This window comes from Ictalurus furcatus, chromosome 13, assembly GCF_023375685.1.
Source record: "Ictalurus furcatus strain D&B chromosome 13, Billie_1.0, whole genome shotgun sequence".
NCBI classification, from domain to species: Eukaryota; Metazoa; Chordata; class Actinopteri; order Siluriformes; family Ictaluridae; genus Ictalurus; species Ictalurus furcatus.
This window is the reverse complement of record NC_071267.1, coordinates 22740503-22757808: the sequence shown is the minus strand read 5'-3', so window position 1 is coordinate 22757808 and position 17306 is coordinate 22740503. Positions and strand designations below refer to the sequence as shown.

Below are 17306 nucleotides of genomic sequence, written 5' to 3'. Positions count from 1 at the left end.
TATTACTGCAGTGCGTACTACGTCACAGTTCGTCCAGGTCTGCATAGCAAACCAGTTAGCATTACATCTCTGTTAGCGAGGCGCTCTAATAAGTACGTATGTTGTTTGTTTTTTTTTTTTAAAAAAAAAAGCTTGTCGAGCAAACTATCATTGACAGTAGATGAGACATGAAGTCGTTGCGTTGTGTAACATTCTCATTAACTGACAAATGGAGGGGAAATTAGCTTACTAGCATTTAGGTTGCTCTTAGCTTGCTAGCTGTCTAAGCGGTGTTTCTGTGTGCTAGGTAGATGTCTGGGTTTCTAATGAATAAATTAGTGCCACTTTTAGTTACCATTCATTCTGTGAAATGGTTTTCACTGGTATTGTCTTTTATGTATGTGTAAGAACTTATCGATTTGTTTTATGCATCACTTCCAATCACTATAATGCAATACAGATGTGCCAGTGTTATAATGTTGTTGTAAATGAATGAATGAATGAATGAATAAATATCTTACTTTTAAATACTGTTCTGTAGTAATCCCTTAAAAATGGTTCTCTTTGCAGGTTATTATAAGTTAAAAGTAAATACCACTTTAATTGTTTTTATAGCATTACTGATCACACCCCTATGGTCCCTGCTTATGACTTGTTGCAGTGACTAACACGTCAGAGTAATGCTGGGAATTTCCTCATGTGCATTTGCCCAGTCTGCAACCTCATTTTCATTTGATTGACAGGTAGACAGATCTGGTCATGGAGGAGCACAGTCTGACCTGCACCATCTGCTTGGACCGTTTCCAATACCCAGTGACTATCCCTTGTGGCCACACCTTCTGCAAGAAATGCATATCCACACACTGGGATCAGATGGAGCAAGATGGACCTCAGAATACATCATTCAACTGCCCAGTTTGCAAAGAGACATTCTCCCCTAGACCCAATCTGAATCGGAACGTGTCCCTGTCCGTTTTGAGCGAAGTGGCTGCCAACAGCACAGCAGAGAGATCTGCGGGTGCGGCGTGTAGTATGGACCGAGTCGAAGACGTCTCCGAGGAGCTCTGTCCTCGCCATCAAAAGCCTCTTATTTACTACTGCAGGAAAGATTGTATGTGTGTGTGCTGTGTGTGCTCTTTGAAAGAGTGCAAAGACCACGACAAGGTGCTGGTGGAAGAGGAAAGGTGCAACCGTGAGGTAAGAACACTGTCATCAGCTTTCGTTGCTGATTACTAGGAATGCAGTAATGTGATGGTCTTTATTTCTTTAATGTTTTTTGGAAGCCAGATATCGCTGGCTTGCAACCTGCCATTGAAACAGCAGAAGTGTATATATAAAAATGATGGTGTCTGCGCCATATTAAAGGCTTTCCCACCCCTGCTTGCCAGTGTTAAGTCTGCATTCCCTATGTAATAAGCTGTAGTTAGCAAGTCTTTAATTATCTGTTTATCCTAGGTAGCGTATAATTGTGCTACATCAGACTATGTAATTGCTGAGTGTCTTATATCATCTAGAATTCTAGATAACAGTGTTATGTTGATTGACAGGAGGCACTGAAGAAGAAAAGCATGGAGATCGGAAAGTGCATGGAGGATACAGAGAAGAACATTCAGCTACTCTCAGAAAATATCACTGAAGCTAAGGTAAGAAAGAACACGTACTCATGAGATGTCATTTTACAAAGATAGTATTTACTGAAATTTATATATATATATATATATATATATATATATATATTACACTATATGGCCAAAAGCATGTGGACACCTGTCCAGTCACATCCATATGTGCTTTTTGAACATCCCATTCCACATTTAGTCTCCTCTTCACACTTATAATAACCTCAAGTCTTCTGGGAAGGCTTTCCGATAGATTTTGGGGCATGGCTGTTGGGATTTGTGATCATTCATCTACAGGAGCGTTATTGAGGTCGGGTACTGATGTCGGGTGAGGAGGGCTGTGGTGCAGTCAGTGTTACAGTTCATCCCAGAGGTGTTCAGGACACTCAAGTTCTTCACCTCCAAACTTCACAAACCGTGTTTTCATGGAGCTAGTTTTGTGTACAGAAGCATTGTCCTGCTGGAACAGGTTTGGGCCTCTTAGTTCCAGTGAAGGGGAAACTGTAATGCGACAGCATACAAAGACATTCTATACAAATGTGTACTTCCAGATTTGTGGCCACAGTTTAGAGAAGAACCACACACACACACACACACACACACACACACACACACACACATATATATATATATATAATATGTGTGTGTGTGTGTGTATGTGTGTATATATGTGTGTGTGTGTGTGTGTGTATGTATGTATATATATATATATATATATATATATATATATATATATATATATATATATGTATATATGTATATATATATATATATATATATATATATATATATATATATATATATGTATATGTGTGTGTGTGTATGTATGTATGTATAACTATACAATATTAACATGCAGTATATGGACTGATTGGTTGGTTAAACTTTTTTTTCTGGTCCTCTGTCAGACCGGAATTCGTGGCTTGTCTCAGGATGTGTTTAAATGCAACTTAAGCAATAGAAAGCTTTAAATATTACAAATTGCTGCTTAAACTATAACAATTTTTTTGTATGATAGAAAAATGGTGTAAAATCAACGATGCATTTGTACATCAATCGTGTATCCATCCAGTGTTTTGTTCACTGATTAGCAAAATTAAGAATATATCGATGCAGGTTATCTCTTTTTTTTTTTTTTTTTTTTTGATTCGATATACAATTGTAACATTTATTTTGAATACTCAATATAGTATCACTACTTCTTCTCAGGTTTAAACAATGGATGTAAAAAAAGCTCTTCACATGCTTGAGGATAGTTCTGATGGCAGGTGCTAACAGTTTTACGTAAATCATGGATTTGACACTTCTCAGCACTCATGTAACTGTCACAGGTGTCGCTGCAGCAGACGTCTCAGTGGGTGAGCGCCAAGTTCTCACAGCTGCTGAAGGTGCTGATGGAGAAACAGGAAGTGACGCAGAGTTTCCTGGAGCAGCAGCAGGCCAGCACGGTGTCTCAGGCCGAGTCTCGGCTCAGCAACCTGCAGGAGAAACTTAAGCAGCTCGGAGAGCTTCAGGAGCAGATCAGCAGCCTCTGTGCCGTCCCCGACCGCCAGCTCATTCAGGTTGAAACAACTCACGTAGCGTAGCACAAAGGTGCATTTCAGAAAACAAAATTAGTGGAAATGTGGGCGTGTCTTCAAGTCTGTATTTGGAAATGAGAGAGATGTACCTTGAAGGCCAAAGATGGGGACATAAGTGTTTTTAGTCTACATACAGTGGTGCTTGAAAGTTTGTGAACCCTTTAGAATTTTCTACATTTCTGCATAAATATGACCTAAAACAGTCCTAAAAAGTAGATGAAGAGAACCCAATTAAACAAATGCAAAAATATTATACTTGGTCATTTATTTATTGAGGAAAATGATCTAATATTACATATCTGTGAGTGGCAAAAGTATGTGAACCTTTGCTTTCAGTATCTGATGTGACCCCCTTGCGCAGCAATAACTGTAACTAAACGTTTGCGGTAAGTGTTGATCAGTCCTACACATCGGCTTGGAGGAGTTTTAGCCCGTTCCTCAGTACAGAACAGCTTCAACTCTGGGATGTTGGTGGGAACTGCTTGCTTCAGGTCCTTCCACAACATTAACTTTATTCTTCTTTAACCATTTTTTGGTAGAAAGACTTGTGTGCTTGGAGTCATTGTCTTGCTGCATGACCCAATTTCTCTTGAGATTCACATCACAGACAGATGTCCTGAGATTTTCCTGTAGAATTCACTGGTATAATTCATAATTCATTATTCCCTCAATGATGGCAAGTCGTTTCACAGATGCAATAAGATTCTTATGCTGGAATGCAGTGTTTTCCTTTCTCCAAACACAACCCTTCTCATTTAAACCAAAAAGTTCTATTTTGGTCTCATGCCTCCACAAAACATTTTTCCAATAGCCTTCTGCCTCGTCCACGTGATCTTTAGCAAACTGCAGAAGGGGAGTAAAGTTCTTTTTGGAGAGCAGTGGCTTTCTCCTTGTAACCCTGCCATGCACACCACTGTTGTTCAGTGTTCTACTGATGGTGGACTCCTGAACATTAACATTAGCCAATGTGAGAGAGGCCTTTAGTTGCTCAGAAGTTACCCTGGGATATTTTGTGATCTTGTGGACTATTACACGTCTTGCTCTTGGAGTGATCTTTGTTGGTCGATCACTCCTGGGCAGGGGAACAGTGGTTTTGAATTTCCTCCATTTGTACACAATCTGTCTGACTGTGGATTGGTGGAGGCCAAACTCTTTAGAGATCATTTTGTAACCTTTTCCAGCCTGATGAGCATCGACAGCTCTTTTTCTGAGGTCCCCAGAAATCTGCTTTGTTCATACCATGATACACTTCCACAAACATGTGTTGTAAAGATCAGACTGTGATAAATCCCTGTTCTTTAAATAAAACAACGCACTCTCACACCTGATCATCCATTTGACCTTCAAATTAACTGCTAATAATAAAGGTTCACATACTTTTGCCACTCACAGATATGTAATATTGGATCACTTTCCTCAATAAATAAATGACCAAGTATAATATTTTTGTCTCATTTGTTTAATTGGTTCTCTTTATCCACTTTTAGGACTTGTGTGAAAATCCGATGATGGTTTAGATCATATTCATGCAGAAATATAGACAATTCTAAAGCATTCATAAACTTTCAAGCACCACTGTATTACCCTAGATACCTTCCATTATTTAGTCAAGTAGGTTTTGTCATCCCGGTAATCATTCAGGCAGGACTCAGACGATATTAAAACACTTTAGGTGATATGTTTGCTTATTCTTGGTGTGTGTGTGTGTGTGTGTGTGTGTGTGTGAGCAGGACTCCAGGCTGGTGGAGGTCCCTCAGATGGTTTCAGTTCCTGTAGACGTCAGTGTAAACCTTCAGGAGAAGCTGAGTCCGGTCACAGACGTCCTGTCTCGCATCTCAAAGCTGGTGTGTGAGGATCTGGATAAAGCTGTGTACGCAGCTGTGAGCCACATCAAAGAAGGTTAGCACATGTCTAAATTTGCAAATAGTTTTTTTTTTTTTTTTTTTTTTGTATTTGTGTCATAAGTAAACCTATTGTTTTTGGTGTTTTTGTTCTTTTCAGATATACTTACACATGTTCTTTTTGCACAGGCTCTCCTCAAGACAAGAGACCAATGCTTGCTGTTGTGCCAAGTCCAGCCACTCCGCCTTATCCAGCCGGAAAGCAGGGCCTCATTCAATGTAAAAAAAACAAACAAAAAAACAACAACAACAAAACAACTCTCATCTGCCCTTTTACACAGCATTACTTATAGACATTTCCATTTAGTTAAATAAAATACATATTATGTTTCACTGGGTATCAAAGTCTGCATTGTATTGGCAGCGTCTTAATTACAATAGTGATGGTAAGGTTTGTTTTGACCTTTTATGATCATATATCATTTAATCATGAGTAACTAAAAAAAAACACACACAGAGGAGTAAGTAAAAGGTGCTCGCATTTCATTTAGTTTCAAGATTTTATTAAATACTGTGACACCAGTGTTAAAATATCAATGTAAAGTTTTTTTTTTTAAAATCCTAACATGTACATTCTCTTGTCACAGACCGTTGTTCGTTGACCTTTGACCCTCGCACAGCCAACGGTCACCTCATGCTTTCTCAGAACAACCAGCGAGCGGAGCACCTGACCTCAGGGCCTCGTCAGGTGCCAGCTCACGAGGCGCGTTTCGATTATACCTGGCAGGTGTTGTGCTTTGAGAATTTCACACACGGTCGCCACTACTGGGAGCTGGAGGTGTCCAAACCGTGGGCGTACGTAGGCGTGACGTACCCGAGCATCCTACGCAAGGAGAAAGGCAGGACATCCATGCTGGGAATGAACGAGCTGTCATGGAGCCTGGAGCTGAACGAGCGCCAGCTCACGGCTTGGCACGGCAGTCACGGAGAGCCTGTAAAAGGCGAGCTGCAGTTAAACAAACGCCCTCTGCGTATCGGCATGCTGCTGGACTATGAGGAAGGCACTCTGGCTTATTACGGGGAGAACCAAGTGAGGTTGCACGCCTTCCACTGCATCTTTTCCCATGAGCTCTATCCTGCCTGCTGGATCGGAGAGGGGGTCAGCGTCACTCTCTGCCCAGTGTGAGCAACCTTACAAGTTCAGAAACACCGTGATTCAGCCCATGAAGCACTTTCTAACTTATTGAACTCTGCAGCAAATAAACAAGCACACCATAGGACCACTTAAGTCCACTAGAGTAGGGAAGTAGTTCCAGGCCTCCTGAGAACTAACAAATGCTTCTTGCAAAATCCGCTTCCTGAAACCTGGAATTTTTTATTAGAAAAGCGAGCTGAAGCGCTGTGCTCAAAGACACGTATTACAGAACTCCCAAAAGCCAGACGCTCCAGCACAAGTTACACTTTTTATTTAATAAAGAGAACCATCTTCTTCACTAATATTTTTTTTTCTGACGTTGCGTTTGTGTAACGTTAACGATTTTGTTGCAGTTAATGCACTTTGTGGTATGGTGAAAATGTTCGGTACTGAAAATGGTGTTTTCACACACGGACAAGCGGTTAATGAATGAATGAATGAATGAATGAATGAATGGTCAAGAGCAGTCTTTTTAAGCTCCTGTAGCTCTACTATACACATTACCGGTCAAAAGTTTGGAGACACTTGACTGAAATGTTTCTCGTGATCGTTAAAAATCTTTCGATCTGAAGGTGAATGATTAAATGTGTGAAATCGGTGTTGTAGACAAAAATATAATCGAGCAGACATATTCATTTCTTTCATTAGAAAACTAATATTTTATTCACAAAAAAATATTGTTTTAAGCGGACGACTCGGAGCGTAATATTCCGAAAAGCAGCCGATGAGAGTCCAGCGTAGGTGGGAACTCCTTTTAATACTGTTTAAAAAGCATCTCAGGGAAATTCCTCAAGAAATCGGGTGAGAAAACGCCAAGAATACATTTCTGGAAATTCTAGGAAAAAAGGGCGTCTACTTCGAAGATGCTAAATAAATGAATTTATTTTGGATTTTTTATCACAACATAATTCCCCTAGTTCCATTTGTGTTACTCCAGAGTTTTGATGACTTTATTATTATTCAAAAACGGGGGGGGGGGGGAATAAAGAACGTGCGTATCTAAACTTTTGACTGGTAGTGGTAATAGAGCTGCACAATTCTTGATGAAATAGGAATCATGCTCAAGTCAAGCCACACATGAATGAAAATTCACACCATTCATTCATTCATTCATTCATTTCACACCTTGTTTGTTTAGTAATCTGGAATTTATTACTCTGTACATAATATTCAACATTTTAGGACAAATTTCTTCCTTCTTTACTACATGCAGGTGTTTGCTTATAGGCCACTTGAAGATTCACTCACAGCTTTCTCACATTGTATCTCCTCGTTTTCATCTGCAGACTCGTTGTTCTTCAGGCGCGTGAGTGTGGTGATGCGGTACAAGGTCTGTGTTCGTCGGTCATGGCGAATAAGGTGGAGGAGTGCTCTGTTTTGTTCTAATGCAAATGTTTCTGACTAGGATTGCAGTTAGACAAATCGAGCGCTACTCCGTAATACCGTAAAACCTGTACAATATATAAAACGTAACAGGATGTTCACACTAATAGCTCATTTTTTTGAGCTACTTCAAATGGTGAGAACACTGAAGCACACTGACAAAAATGAATCTTGCTTTAAAATTATTATTTCTTTTAAACCTCATAGATTAGAGTGATCTTTGCTTTTCCACACATAGATGTTTTATATCCCCAAATTAGTTCAAAATGCCTTAATGAGTCCCTGTCTTTTTTTCTTTTCTTTTTTTTAAACTCAAACACAGTCTGTCCTTTCTACATGTGATGTTATGTACTCAACCTGTACCCTCTGCCTTCTCTCCACTGCCTACACTGGGTCATCTGCTTGTTCAGCGCATATAAGTTGTGTTTTATTTCAGCCCAGGTCAGCATATTTACATTACTGTCCTTCTGTGAAGGGAATTTTACATTGATGGTGTACTATCTTAAAGTAACCCTTGCCTTTTTATTATGACTGTTAACATGTGGATGGACTTTGTACTGCAAACAGACTGGGATGACTGTAGTTATGTAAAAGGTCTTTTGGATGAATCTTTGGGATGAAATCTATGTGCAGCGTCTGCTGCAAAGACACAGGGACATCAGGAGAAGCGCACACACATCCAGAAAGTGATAAATGCACCCCACTTACAAGTGAAACCCATCTGATCTAGTCACACTCATCCTGATGTGACAAGAACATAAACCATATCGCGTGTATTTGCAAATCCAACAAGTAACTACATCACTTCAAAAGGGAATAAAAAAGACTTTGTATGGACAAAGAGTCTTAAGATAAATGGAATCTGTATTGCTCCTTGAAGAGTGTATTTTAAAATGTTTGTTTGCTGTCAAAAAAACAAAAGAAAACAAAAAAAAACAACACAAACCCTGTAAGCCAGACCTTTAAACTGGTACATGTTTAATTTAATAAAATACAATCCATTATGTTAGACATCACAGCTGAGAGCATGCTTGTATGGTTACGTATTTTCAAATCCAAATAAATTAAGTAAGAACTGTTTGTGGAACAGCCAGACCATTTGTGGACTGATGTACTGATGAAGGACCAAAAAAGGTAAAGTGCACTGTTAGTTTGAGACATTCTCCAGAGAAGCACACAGACACAAGTAGCACAGGGACAGCGGATCCACGGGTACACCAAGATGCCTTCGGGTTGAACACATTCAAGATACGGGGAAGGATGTAAAGTATAACGCCTGAATGAATACACAGCACTGATTAGTAATTCTCATCACACGATCGATCCAAACGCGATGGCCCTGTGTCTTATGAAACATGGCCAACTGGGCCAGCTCCACAAAATAAACTTACAACTCGAGTCCAATGTGCAGTCAGTGCTTTACAAATGCAAAATATAGTGTTAGGAAATCTGTCATCACAGTTGTGACTCCTGATAAGCTCTAAAACGTTAATTTCTGCTCACTCATGATATTTCTTTTGTTTTTCCTCTCTTTCCTCGATACCAACATTGTTTACTGCTCATTGGATTAGACTCCTGGTATGGATAGGCAGAGTTAATTAAATTAAATGCTGCTCAGGAGGTGTGTGTGTGTGTGTGTGTGAGAGAGAGAGAGAGAGAGAAAGAGAGAGACACCATTGAGAGAGGAGTTTGAGGACCGGCTTTGGGAATGCTGGTGTGACATTTACTGGTTCTTCTTGTCTTCAGGAGGTGAGTAAGGTGGTGGCTTGTCCTATAAAGGAGACAAACAACCAATCAATGTTCATAAATAAGTACTATGGAGATACATCATGCCGCATTCTAGTTTGTCACTTATTAGTCAAGAAGGGTGGATTCTGGAATCCCCTGCCTCTTCAATATTATATCGCAATACTATATCTAGATATATATCTCCTTTGAGTGATTTGTAATGAGTTATTAATCAAAATGAATCTTTCAAAATATCAAATGATTTGAACGGCTTCTTCAAGCTTATGAGATTTACTAGTGCCTGCTGACTATTCTTAGTTATCTAATCAGTATGTTTTGGGAAAGTTTCCAGCTCGAACAAATCCAACCTTGAAGAAGCTGTGCATCTCTCTGTGTGTGTGTCTGTGTGTGTCTGTGTGTCAGCACTTTTTGGTCACAGGACATTCGGGGGTGAACAGAGGAGGTGAACTGACCATCTGACGAGAGAACCGGATGTCCAGATGATCGATGAGGATATTCTTCTGATTCACAGCCCATATGTGGAAATTTCCTAAGTTTATCTATGCCTTAACCAATGAGAATTATTCAACCGGACGTGATGTAGCTTAGTGATTGTGCGACTCCTTGCTGAGTTTTAAAGCTGACTTCTGCTGATGAGACTGTAAACTATTCTTCAGTAAAATCTTCAATTGATTGCATCTCTTGACTCCTGGTCTTCATTGATCATATCTGGTCCTTGGGTCTTTAACTGTAAAATTCCCCTACAGTCAAATATGTCTCTTTTTTAATTTTTTATTTAATTAACCTTCGTGCCACAATAAAAATATTTTGCACCTTCAAATGTTAGACATGGTCGGTTTTAGTCAAATGGTAAAAATATAAATTAAGTACATTTCAATTCCAGAATGTTTTCAGAGGATGTAGAGATGTAATTGTGTTTCAGATGGTAGGTTTTGTATTATACATGCTGGATGCATATGTTTGAGTGGGGTCAGTATCAGAGATAAAATTACCTCCGGCAGGTAAAAGCGAGTAGGAGCACGAGGGGCAGTGTTTGCACTGGCTGCTGCCTCTGCTGCTTTAGCCTCCGCTGAGAGAGGGAGTGAGTGAGAGAGATATTAAATTCATGCAAGTTACATCTAATAATTCATTACACCAAATTATTTACTGTGCATTTGCTGAAGAGTTAAGAAAAACAAACAAAAAAAAAATCCCTACAATGTTATCAGCACCAGTGTTCTTGTATTAAAATTTCTTCATTTGGAAATTACTAATAATAACAACATGACTTGGTTACCCTAGATTAAATTATAAGAAAACCAAAACCAGTCATTTCTTTTATTATATAGTTGCTGATTCTCTTACAGGATTTCCTGTGGCTTAAAGTCTAGGAGAAGCAGACATGATAAACTCTGAACACTTTAATATTTTTTATTCTCCATTCAGGCAATAAATGCTCATCTAGAGTCGTTTCCATCCTATCCAGGTAATTCACTTTTATCAGGAAATTGATTATTATTCTGTCTAGGACATCTCTGGTGTTCTCTGGCTGTGGTACGGACCTGCAGGTGTACGTGGAAGGTCAGGGTCTAGAGGGGCTTGGGCCATTGAGGCAGAGTAAGGTGGAGGGGGCACGTAGGCTGCAGCGCCATCAAAACCCGGGGGATTGGGATAGAATGCACCTGGAAACAAGACGAAACATTCAGGAAAGCAGACAAACACAGTTTATCATCCATTTCCTCATACAAGTGCCATTAAAAAAATTACGAACAGCATTAACGGTAAGGTAGAGCTATCATTCGCATCCAAGTTCAACTTAGAATATAGTTAATCTTTTCTGATCTTAGATTAAAACACTATCTCTTTTAACTGGCATGCCTGTTTGCTTGATTTTGAAATAAGTAGGCACGGCCAATCCTGAGAGACCTGCATATAATAGTGTGTAAGTGTGTAAGTGATTCCACACAGAGTGTATTACCTGGAGGTGGAGGAGCAGGGTATGAATAGCCAGGAGGAGGTGGTCCAGTGGAGTAGATGCCATTAGCTGGAGCGGGAGGTGGGTAGGCATATGTGCCATTAGCCATGTATGGACAGCTAAAATCAGGGGTCACGGGCTGCCCCCTGGAGGCTAGGAGCAGAAAACACAAGTACAGCTCATACTCCTTTTGTTTTGCTTTATATTATATTTTATATATTTTTTTTTTATTGAGTGGTCAAAGTGCAAAAATGGGAAAGTGAAAAAAGATTTAGGATTAAACCCATAAAAGGCATCATAAAATATAAGAGCCAGCCATGTTACAATATGCAAACGCAGGCCATGCACCTTCAGCAGTGGCTCAGTGGTTCAAGCGTATCCATCTGTGTCATGCAGGATTACAAACCACACCGCTTACAAGGTACAGCCACTATCAAAAGTTATGCTCACAACAAATACAGTTAGGGTTAGGGAAAATTGACAAAATTCCTATCTTCAAGATTTCTAGGGAAATTGACACACCTATCTTCGAGTGAGCGTGGGACTGTTGTGTAGTGTGATTTGCTAGTAGGCGTTCCTTGTAATAAGCATTCCTTGTAATAGGTATTGTTTGTAGTCTTGCAGGATGCAGACAGACCCTTCTCCGTTGGTTAAGAATCCGGGCTAGTGATCAGAAGGTCCTGGGTTAAAATGGCCCTTGATAAAGGCCTTGTCATTTCTGACCGTGCACTCTGACCCCAGCTATGCAAAGAAAAGAATTTCAATGTACTGTAAGGGAAGAGGAAGGGACTGGTGCTTGTGGGTTTTTTTTTTTTTCAATTTATATAATTATTAAGTCTTTATGCCTTTATTTGCAGTTTAATGACTTCTTTGGTTAAACCAACATTGTTTTTGAATGCAACCGCATCTGAATATCAACATACTATATACACATGCTTACACCTGCATATGTACTTTTAGTCCATTTCCAACTGGAATTGCATTAATAAAGAAAACAACAGACCTGTAGAAATTGGGAACAGTGGTTATATTTACCCTGAGCAGCCACCTGCAACATGTACTGTCCAAACTCAATAGCTCCACCAGAGGCAAAGATCAGTTTGAAGGTTGCAGAACCCTCCCAACCACCTAGAAAGCAAAAGACATCCAGGACATTTTAATGGGGTTTGAGGACTACATGCTAATTCTGGTGCTTCATTAACACCAACAGATTTTATATACATTATTAAGTTCAAGGTTTGTTTTTTTTCTTTCCATACCGATGACTTATGCAGTTCGGTTAACGGTTAGGGAACGTGACACGGCTCAATTTCTCCCTGACTTAGCCCTAGCGCTATCATTTAGTACGCATGACTGACGGCTCCTACGGTGTGTAAGACTTTTGTGCTAGTGTTAATAATATTAATAATAATTCCTTAGATTTATATAGCACTTTTCTAGGCACTCAAATCGTTTTACATAGTAGGGGGGGCTCCTCAACCACCACCAATGTGTAGCATCCACCTGGATGATGCGACGGCAGCCATAGTGCACCAGAACGCCCACCACACACCAGCTATTAGTGGAGAGGAGAGAGTGATGTAGCCGATTCAGAGATGGGGATTATTAGGGGCCATGATAGAGAAGGGCCAATGTCATGTCCTGGGAATTTCACCAGGACACTGGGGTTAAACCCCTACTGTTTTACGATAAATGTCCTGGGATTTCTAATCACCACAGAGAGTCAGGACCTCGGTTTAACATCTCATCTGAAAGACGGAAGTGTTATACTGAAGTGCGCTCAAACGTAACGTCATGGCATTTATAACAGATGCTTTGTGCTGTCTTTGCTCGTTCGGAAACAGACTGAAGTTCTTACCTCCTGGTTCAGCACTGACAGTGCCCTTGATATAGTTGGCTCCAAGCACAGGTTGTTTGACCTCACAGCCCTTTGTCAGGTAGAACGGCATCATGAATGACTGCAAAGACTCTTTCCCCTTTGTTACAAAGATCATCTGACAAAAAAAAACAAACAAAAACCCACTTATGCTCTTAAACTTGTAATGAGTTAATGTGTACAAGCAGAAAATAAAGAACTGCTGCATCAGGGCTTTTTCAAGGTATTCACTTTAAATCTACTATGATGAGAAATTCCTCACTAAATGCTTCAATTTAGAACACAGTTATCCAAATATTATTTCTGGACACAAAAATAAGAACGCTGATTAATAACAGTACATGACAACATAACATCTAGGTTTTTGATCTATCAGATCTAACTCCCTATTTAAATTTCAATCTGCAGAGTCAGAATTAGGATTGCTCTGATCCATACCCTTCTGATTTGGGCTTCCAGGAAGAACGGACAGCATTTAAAAAAAATATAAAAATACACCTAATAAATATGTAGTAAGTAGTCGACTGGATGGGGTCGTAAAATTGTAGAAAGGAGTCCGAAAAAGCATTCAAACACAGTGACAACATGGATCGTAACCGTCAGAGTAAATCATATATCTAGTTATGCGTCCATCCAGTCAGAGCAAAAATCCAGTTGTGTAGTTTATTTGAGCACAATAATAAATTGAAGAAAAGCATTCAGTACACTGTGAAGTTTCATGTCATGCCTTTGACATAAAACAAATGCAATAGTGCAACTGATCTACTGGGATACTGTGATCTCCTACACCTATTGGAGTTTGCTTGGGTTCGAGCACTGCATCCGAAAAAAAAACATGATTTGTTTCTGGCAGCGAGTTGATCAGAAAAGTCAGTTCCAAAGGATTTCCCCTCTTTCATCATACCTACCCTGTATGGTGTGAGATAGATGCTCCCTTTCCTGCTCTTCCTAAACAGGTCTGGCAAGCAGTCTGCATCGCTGAACATCAGCTCTACATTCTCATAGGACATCAAGACACTAAAGAGATGAGAAATGAGAACAAATGTGTGTTTTTTTTAAGTGCTCTCAAATCAATAGTAGGCTAGAACTTTGATTTAGATACCAAGCACTGTATTGTCTGATACCAAAACCATACTGTAGAAAAAAGACAAAAAAAAATAGAAAACACTCCTCATCACTTGACATTCAATACTCAGTGGGTGACTACACAAAAATAGGCTACAGACAGACAGAATTCACCAACACTGCTGCTACTGTAAGCCTATGCGCTTTACAAAAGGAGCCACGAAGCCACTTTGTTGCTCTGACTCATCTGTGGGCATGAAACCATTTCAACATTTCGGTAACTTGTGGCATATCCGAGCCTACTGCGGATGTGCCCAGGGCTTTGGGCCTGGGCCCTGGCCACTAGAGCGCCCTCGAAAAGCAAAGATTTGAAGTGAATGAATAGGCCATAACACAGCACTGCAACACACAACACAATACATAAAACACAAGCCAATGAATTGAAAGTCACAGAATCTGAAATACATTCAGAAATGTTATTGGTGTGTGGGTCTGAACTTTAACCAATAAGTTCACTGGTCAGGTCCTAATGGTTTTTAACTGGAGCTATATACAGTATGTAGAAAAAACTTGGATAACTGCACACTCATACTAAGTGTGTAGAGTGCTTAAAAGGTAAAGAGAAACGAGAGAAATCCCATTTCCCCAAATGAGTTAGATCTAAAATGAACACCAAACTAAAATGGGTCAAGACTCAACATGCTATCGGTGCAGCCATTGGGTCAGAGCTTGTTAAACAGCTGGACTTAAATAATTTGGTGGATGAGTTTGAGAGCTGAAAAACAAGAAAGAAGACAGTTGCCAGAGGTAAGATTACCTCTGTGCATCACAGAGACTACTCAAGCTCTTGTATTGGTTATGTAATGTAGTTATATATGTTGGGGTTTTCTGCATGTGTTGAGTTGTGGAGTGCGGTGGTCTGGGGTCCATGCATTCGTTTATGAGTATGGGGTGGGGTGGTAAGGGGTCCATGCACTCATTTATGACTTGCACAGTGGGGTGTTCAGAGGTCCATGTTCTGGTCCATAACTAGCAGGTGAGGAGGATAGGGGTCCATACACTGGTTTATGGGTAGTGCGGTGGGAAGCTCAGGGTCCATACACTGGTTTATGAGTAACGGATGGGCAGGTGCACCTGTATAGGTTCCTACCCAAGGGATCAGGATTTCCTAATCCATTCCTTATCGAAAAGCAGAGTATCGAATATTTTGCCACTGTTGAACTGTCAATGCCTCATGCAACTCTAATAAATTTGAACAGACAGTATATTAACATTTCTATCTAATAATTTGAATGTGTATATATATATATATATATATATATATATATATATATATATATATATATATATATATATATACGTATATATTAATTATTTCATTAATGGGACATCAATTTTTTTGAAGAAAACCATTCAATCCAGTGCGGGTCATTTTGACCCCCTTTATGCATTCGTGAAGGTTTTTTTTGGTTCCTGCATTGTAGGGTTAAATATCAAAAAGCTAAAAGGTGTGTGTCATACCTGACACCTAGTCGAACACTTTACAGTTGTTTGTTTGACTGTACATCATTCCCTTCAAATGCTATTGAGCTTTAAATTATGGTATATTTTGTGTATGAGCCCATGCAGTAATAAAATACATGGCAATATTTATGTATGATTTAATAGATTATTTTGTTAAATATCAAAAATCTAAGAGGTGTGCATTATAGCTGACACTTACATGAACACTTTACAGTTGGATATTTGACTGTAAGTCCTTCCCATTCTAATGCTATTGAAGTTAGAAACGTGTTTAACAATGTCGTACGTAACTTTAGAGACGGTCCCTTAATTTCCGCATATCCGCGAATATCGAACGTTCAACATCAAGCCAACTTTATTCCAGTATGAACCGTACACAATAGTGACCCTCTCCATGGTGCTTAAAAGGGTTAAGAGGCTTTAGGCATCACGTGACCTGGTGAGAAAACACTGCACCCTTCTTGGATACTTGGAGTTCGCTTTAGTCTCTGTGTATTTACATTAAATCATTTAAATGAATGGTTTCTAGAGCTTTATTTTGGACTTTGGCCCTATTACAGATCAAGGCCTGGCTGAGTCACTATTATCTTTAATAAGAGGTAATCTGACACAGCAGCCACAGCTACACCAGTCATACACACAAACACAATTTACTCAGTTTGATTAATAGTTTCCATGGGAACTGTTTCAGATAGCTGGGTAGGTTAAATAAATAAATAAATAAATAAATAACATAAAATAAAATAAAATAAATAAATAAATAAATAAATAAATAAATAAACGTTCGCGTTGTTTTCCTTTACAGATGGCCAACAGCGCATGTTATTTACCTCTCACTGTTGTTGACGATGACTCCCCCTGCCTCCGAGTGATTCTGGTTTAAAGTCATTTTATCTCCACTGTTTTCTCTTACATCCACGACAGATAGTGCGACACAGATCCTTCCAACAAACTCGGACAAATAATCCGGAGTTGAAAATGTTTTGTAACGGTGCACTTGCACTTCCGGATCACGTAACGCCCATTGTGTGTCGTCATGGCGACGTCAGGACGAACGCGGAAATTTCCCGAAAGTTCTCCTTCTACTGTTTGTTTGTTTGAAAATGAACTTTATATATATAACATTATTTAATGTTAATGAAAAAATCAAAATTATCTGTAAGCGTATTTCAACAATTTGAAAATACGCCTTATTGTGAAATAGTATTACCATGACAACCCCCCCCCCGCAAAAACCCAAACAAACCTCTTAAGAGATGCTTTAAAATGATTTCATTTTTTAGAAAACTACATACAATTAATGTTTTATGCGTTGTATGCATGTCTAGTGTTATCTGTTGCATGGATTAAATTGCTGAAAATGTTTGTTTAAAAAAAGTAGGTCTATTAAATGTACGTATTGTTACTCAGTGTACCTATTACATGCATTCACATTGGTATTTTATATAGTTTGTTGTTGTTGTTGAAATTAAATACAAATTATGTTTCTAATTATACTAGTGAATGATTTGTACTTTGCCATGCATAAACTCCACCTTTAA

General features: G+C 39.2%; 2 protein-coding genes and 1 long non-coding RNA gene across 5 annotated transcripts; 2 read left to right on the top strand and 1 right to left on the bottom strand.

The window, feature by feature from the left end:
* Positions 1–19: 19 nt before the first annotated feature.
* trim65 (tripartite motif containing 65) lies at positions 20–7164 on the top strand. Its single transcript, XM_053639215.1, has 7 exons — positions 20–92; positions 723–1176; positions 1527–1622; positions 2930–3160; positions 4909–5077; positions 5209–5298; positions 5667–7164. The coding sequence occupies exons 2-7, from the start codon at positions 739–741 to the stop codon at positions 6203–6205; spliced, it is 1563 nt and encodes a 520-aa protein (XP_053495190.1). The 5' UTR covers positions 20–92; positions 723–738; the 3' UTR covers positions 6206–7164.
* A 1383-nt stretch (positions 7165–8547) lies between these two features.
* On the bottom strand, positions 8548–16787 carry wbp2 (WW domain binding protein 2). 3 transcript variants are annotated; one of them, XR_008387459.1, is made up of 9 exons: positions 16596–16787; positions 14085–14193; positions 13159–13294; positions 12336–12428; positions 11304–11453; positions 10888–11007; positions 10339–10415; positions 9799–10086; positions 9253–9368 (listed from the first exon to the last, which is right to left on the bottom strand). XR_008387459.1 is itself a non-coding variant. In XM_053639219.1 (8 exons), exons 1-8 carry the CDS (start codon positions 16652–16654, stop codon positions 9321–9323), a joined length of 792 nt encoding a protein of 263 aa, XP_053495194.1. In that variant the 5' UTR covers positions 16655–16786; the 3' UTR covers positions 8548–9320. The 3 variants fall into 3 exon arrangements, 2 of the variants coding, with proteins under 2 accessions (XP_053495194.1, XP_053495195.1); XM_053639219.1 differs by lacking the exon at positions 9799–10086 and having other exon boundaries at positions 8548–9368; positions 16596–16786; XM_053639220.1 differs by lacking the exon at positions 9253–9368 and having other exon boundaries at positions 9780–10086.
* LOC128616608 (uncharacterized) lies at positions 15856–16744 on the top strand. The gene is made up of 3 exons (XR_008387460.1): positions 15856–16204; positions 16326–16364; positions 16571–16744. It is a non-coding gene; the product is annotated as an uncharacterized LOC128616608 (long non-coding RNA).
* Positions 16788–17306: the final 519 nt, after the last annotated feature.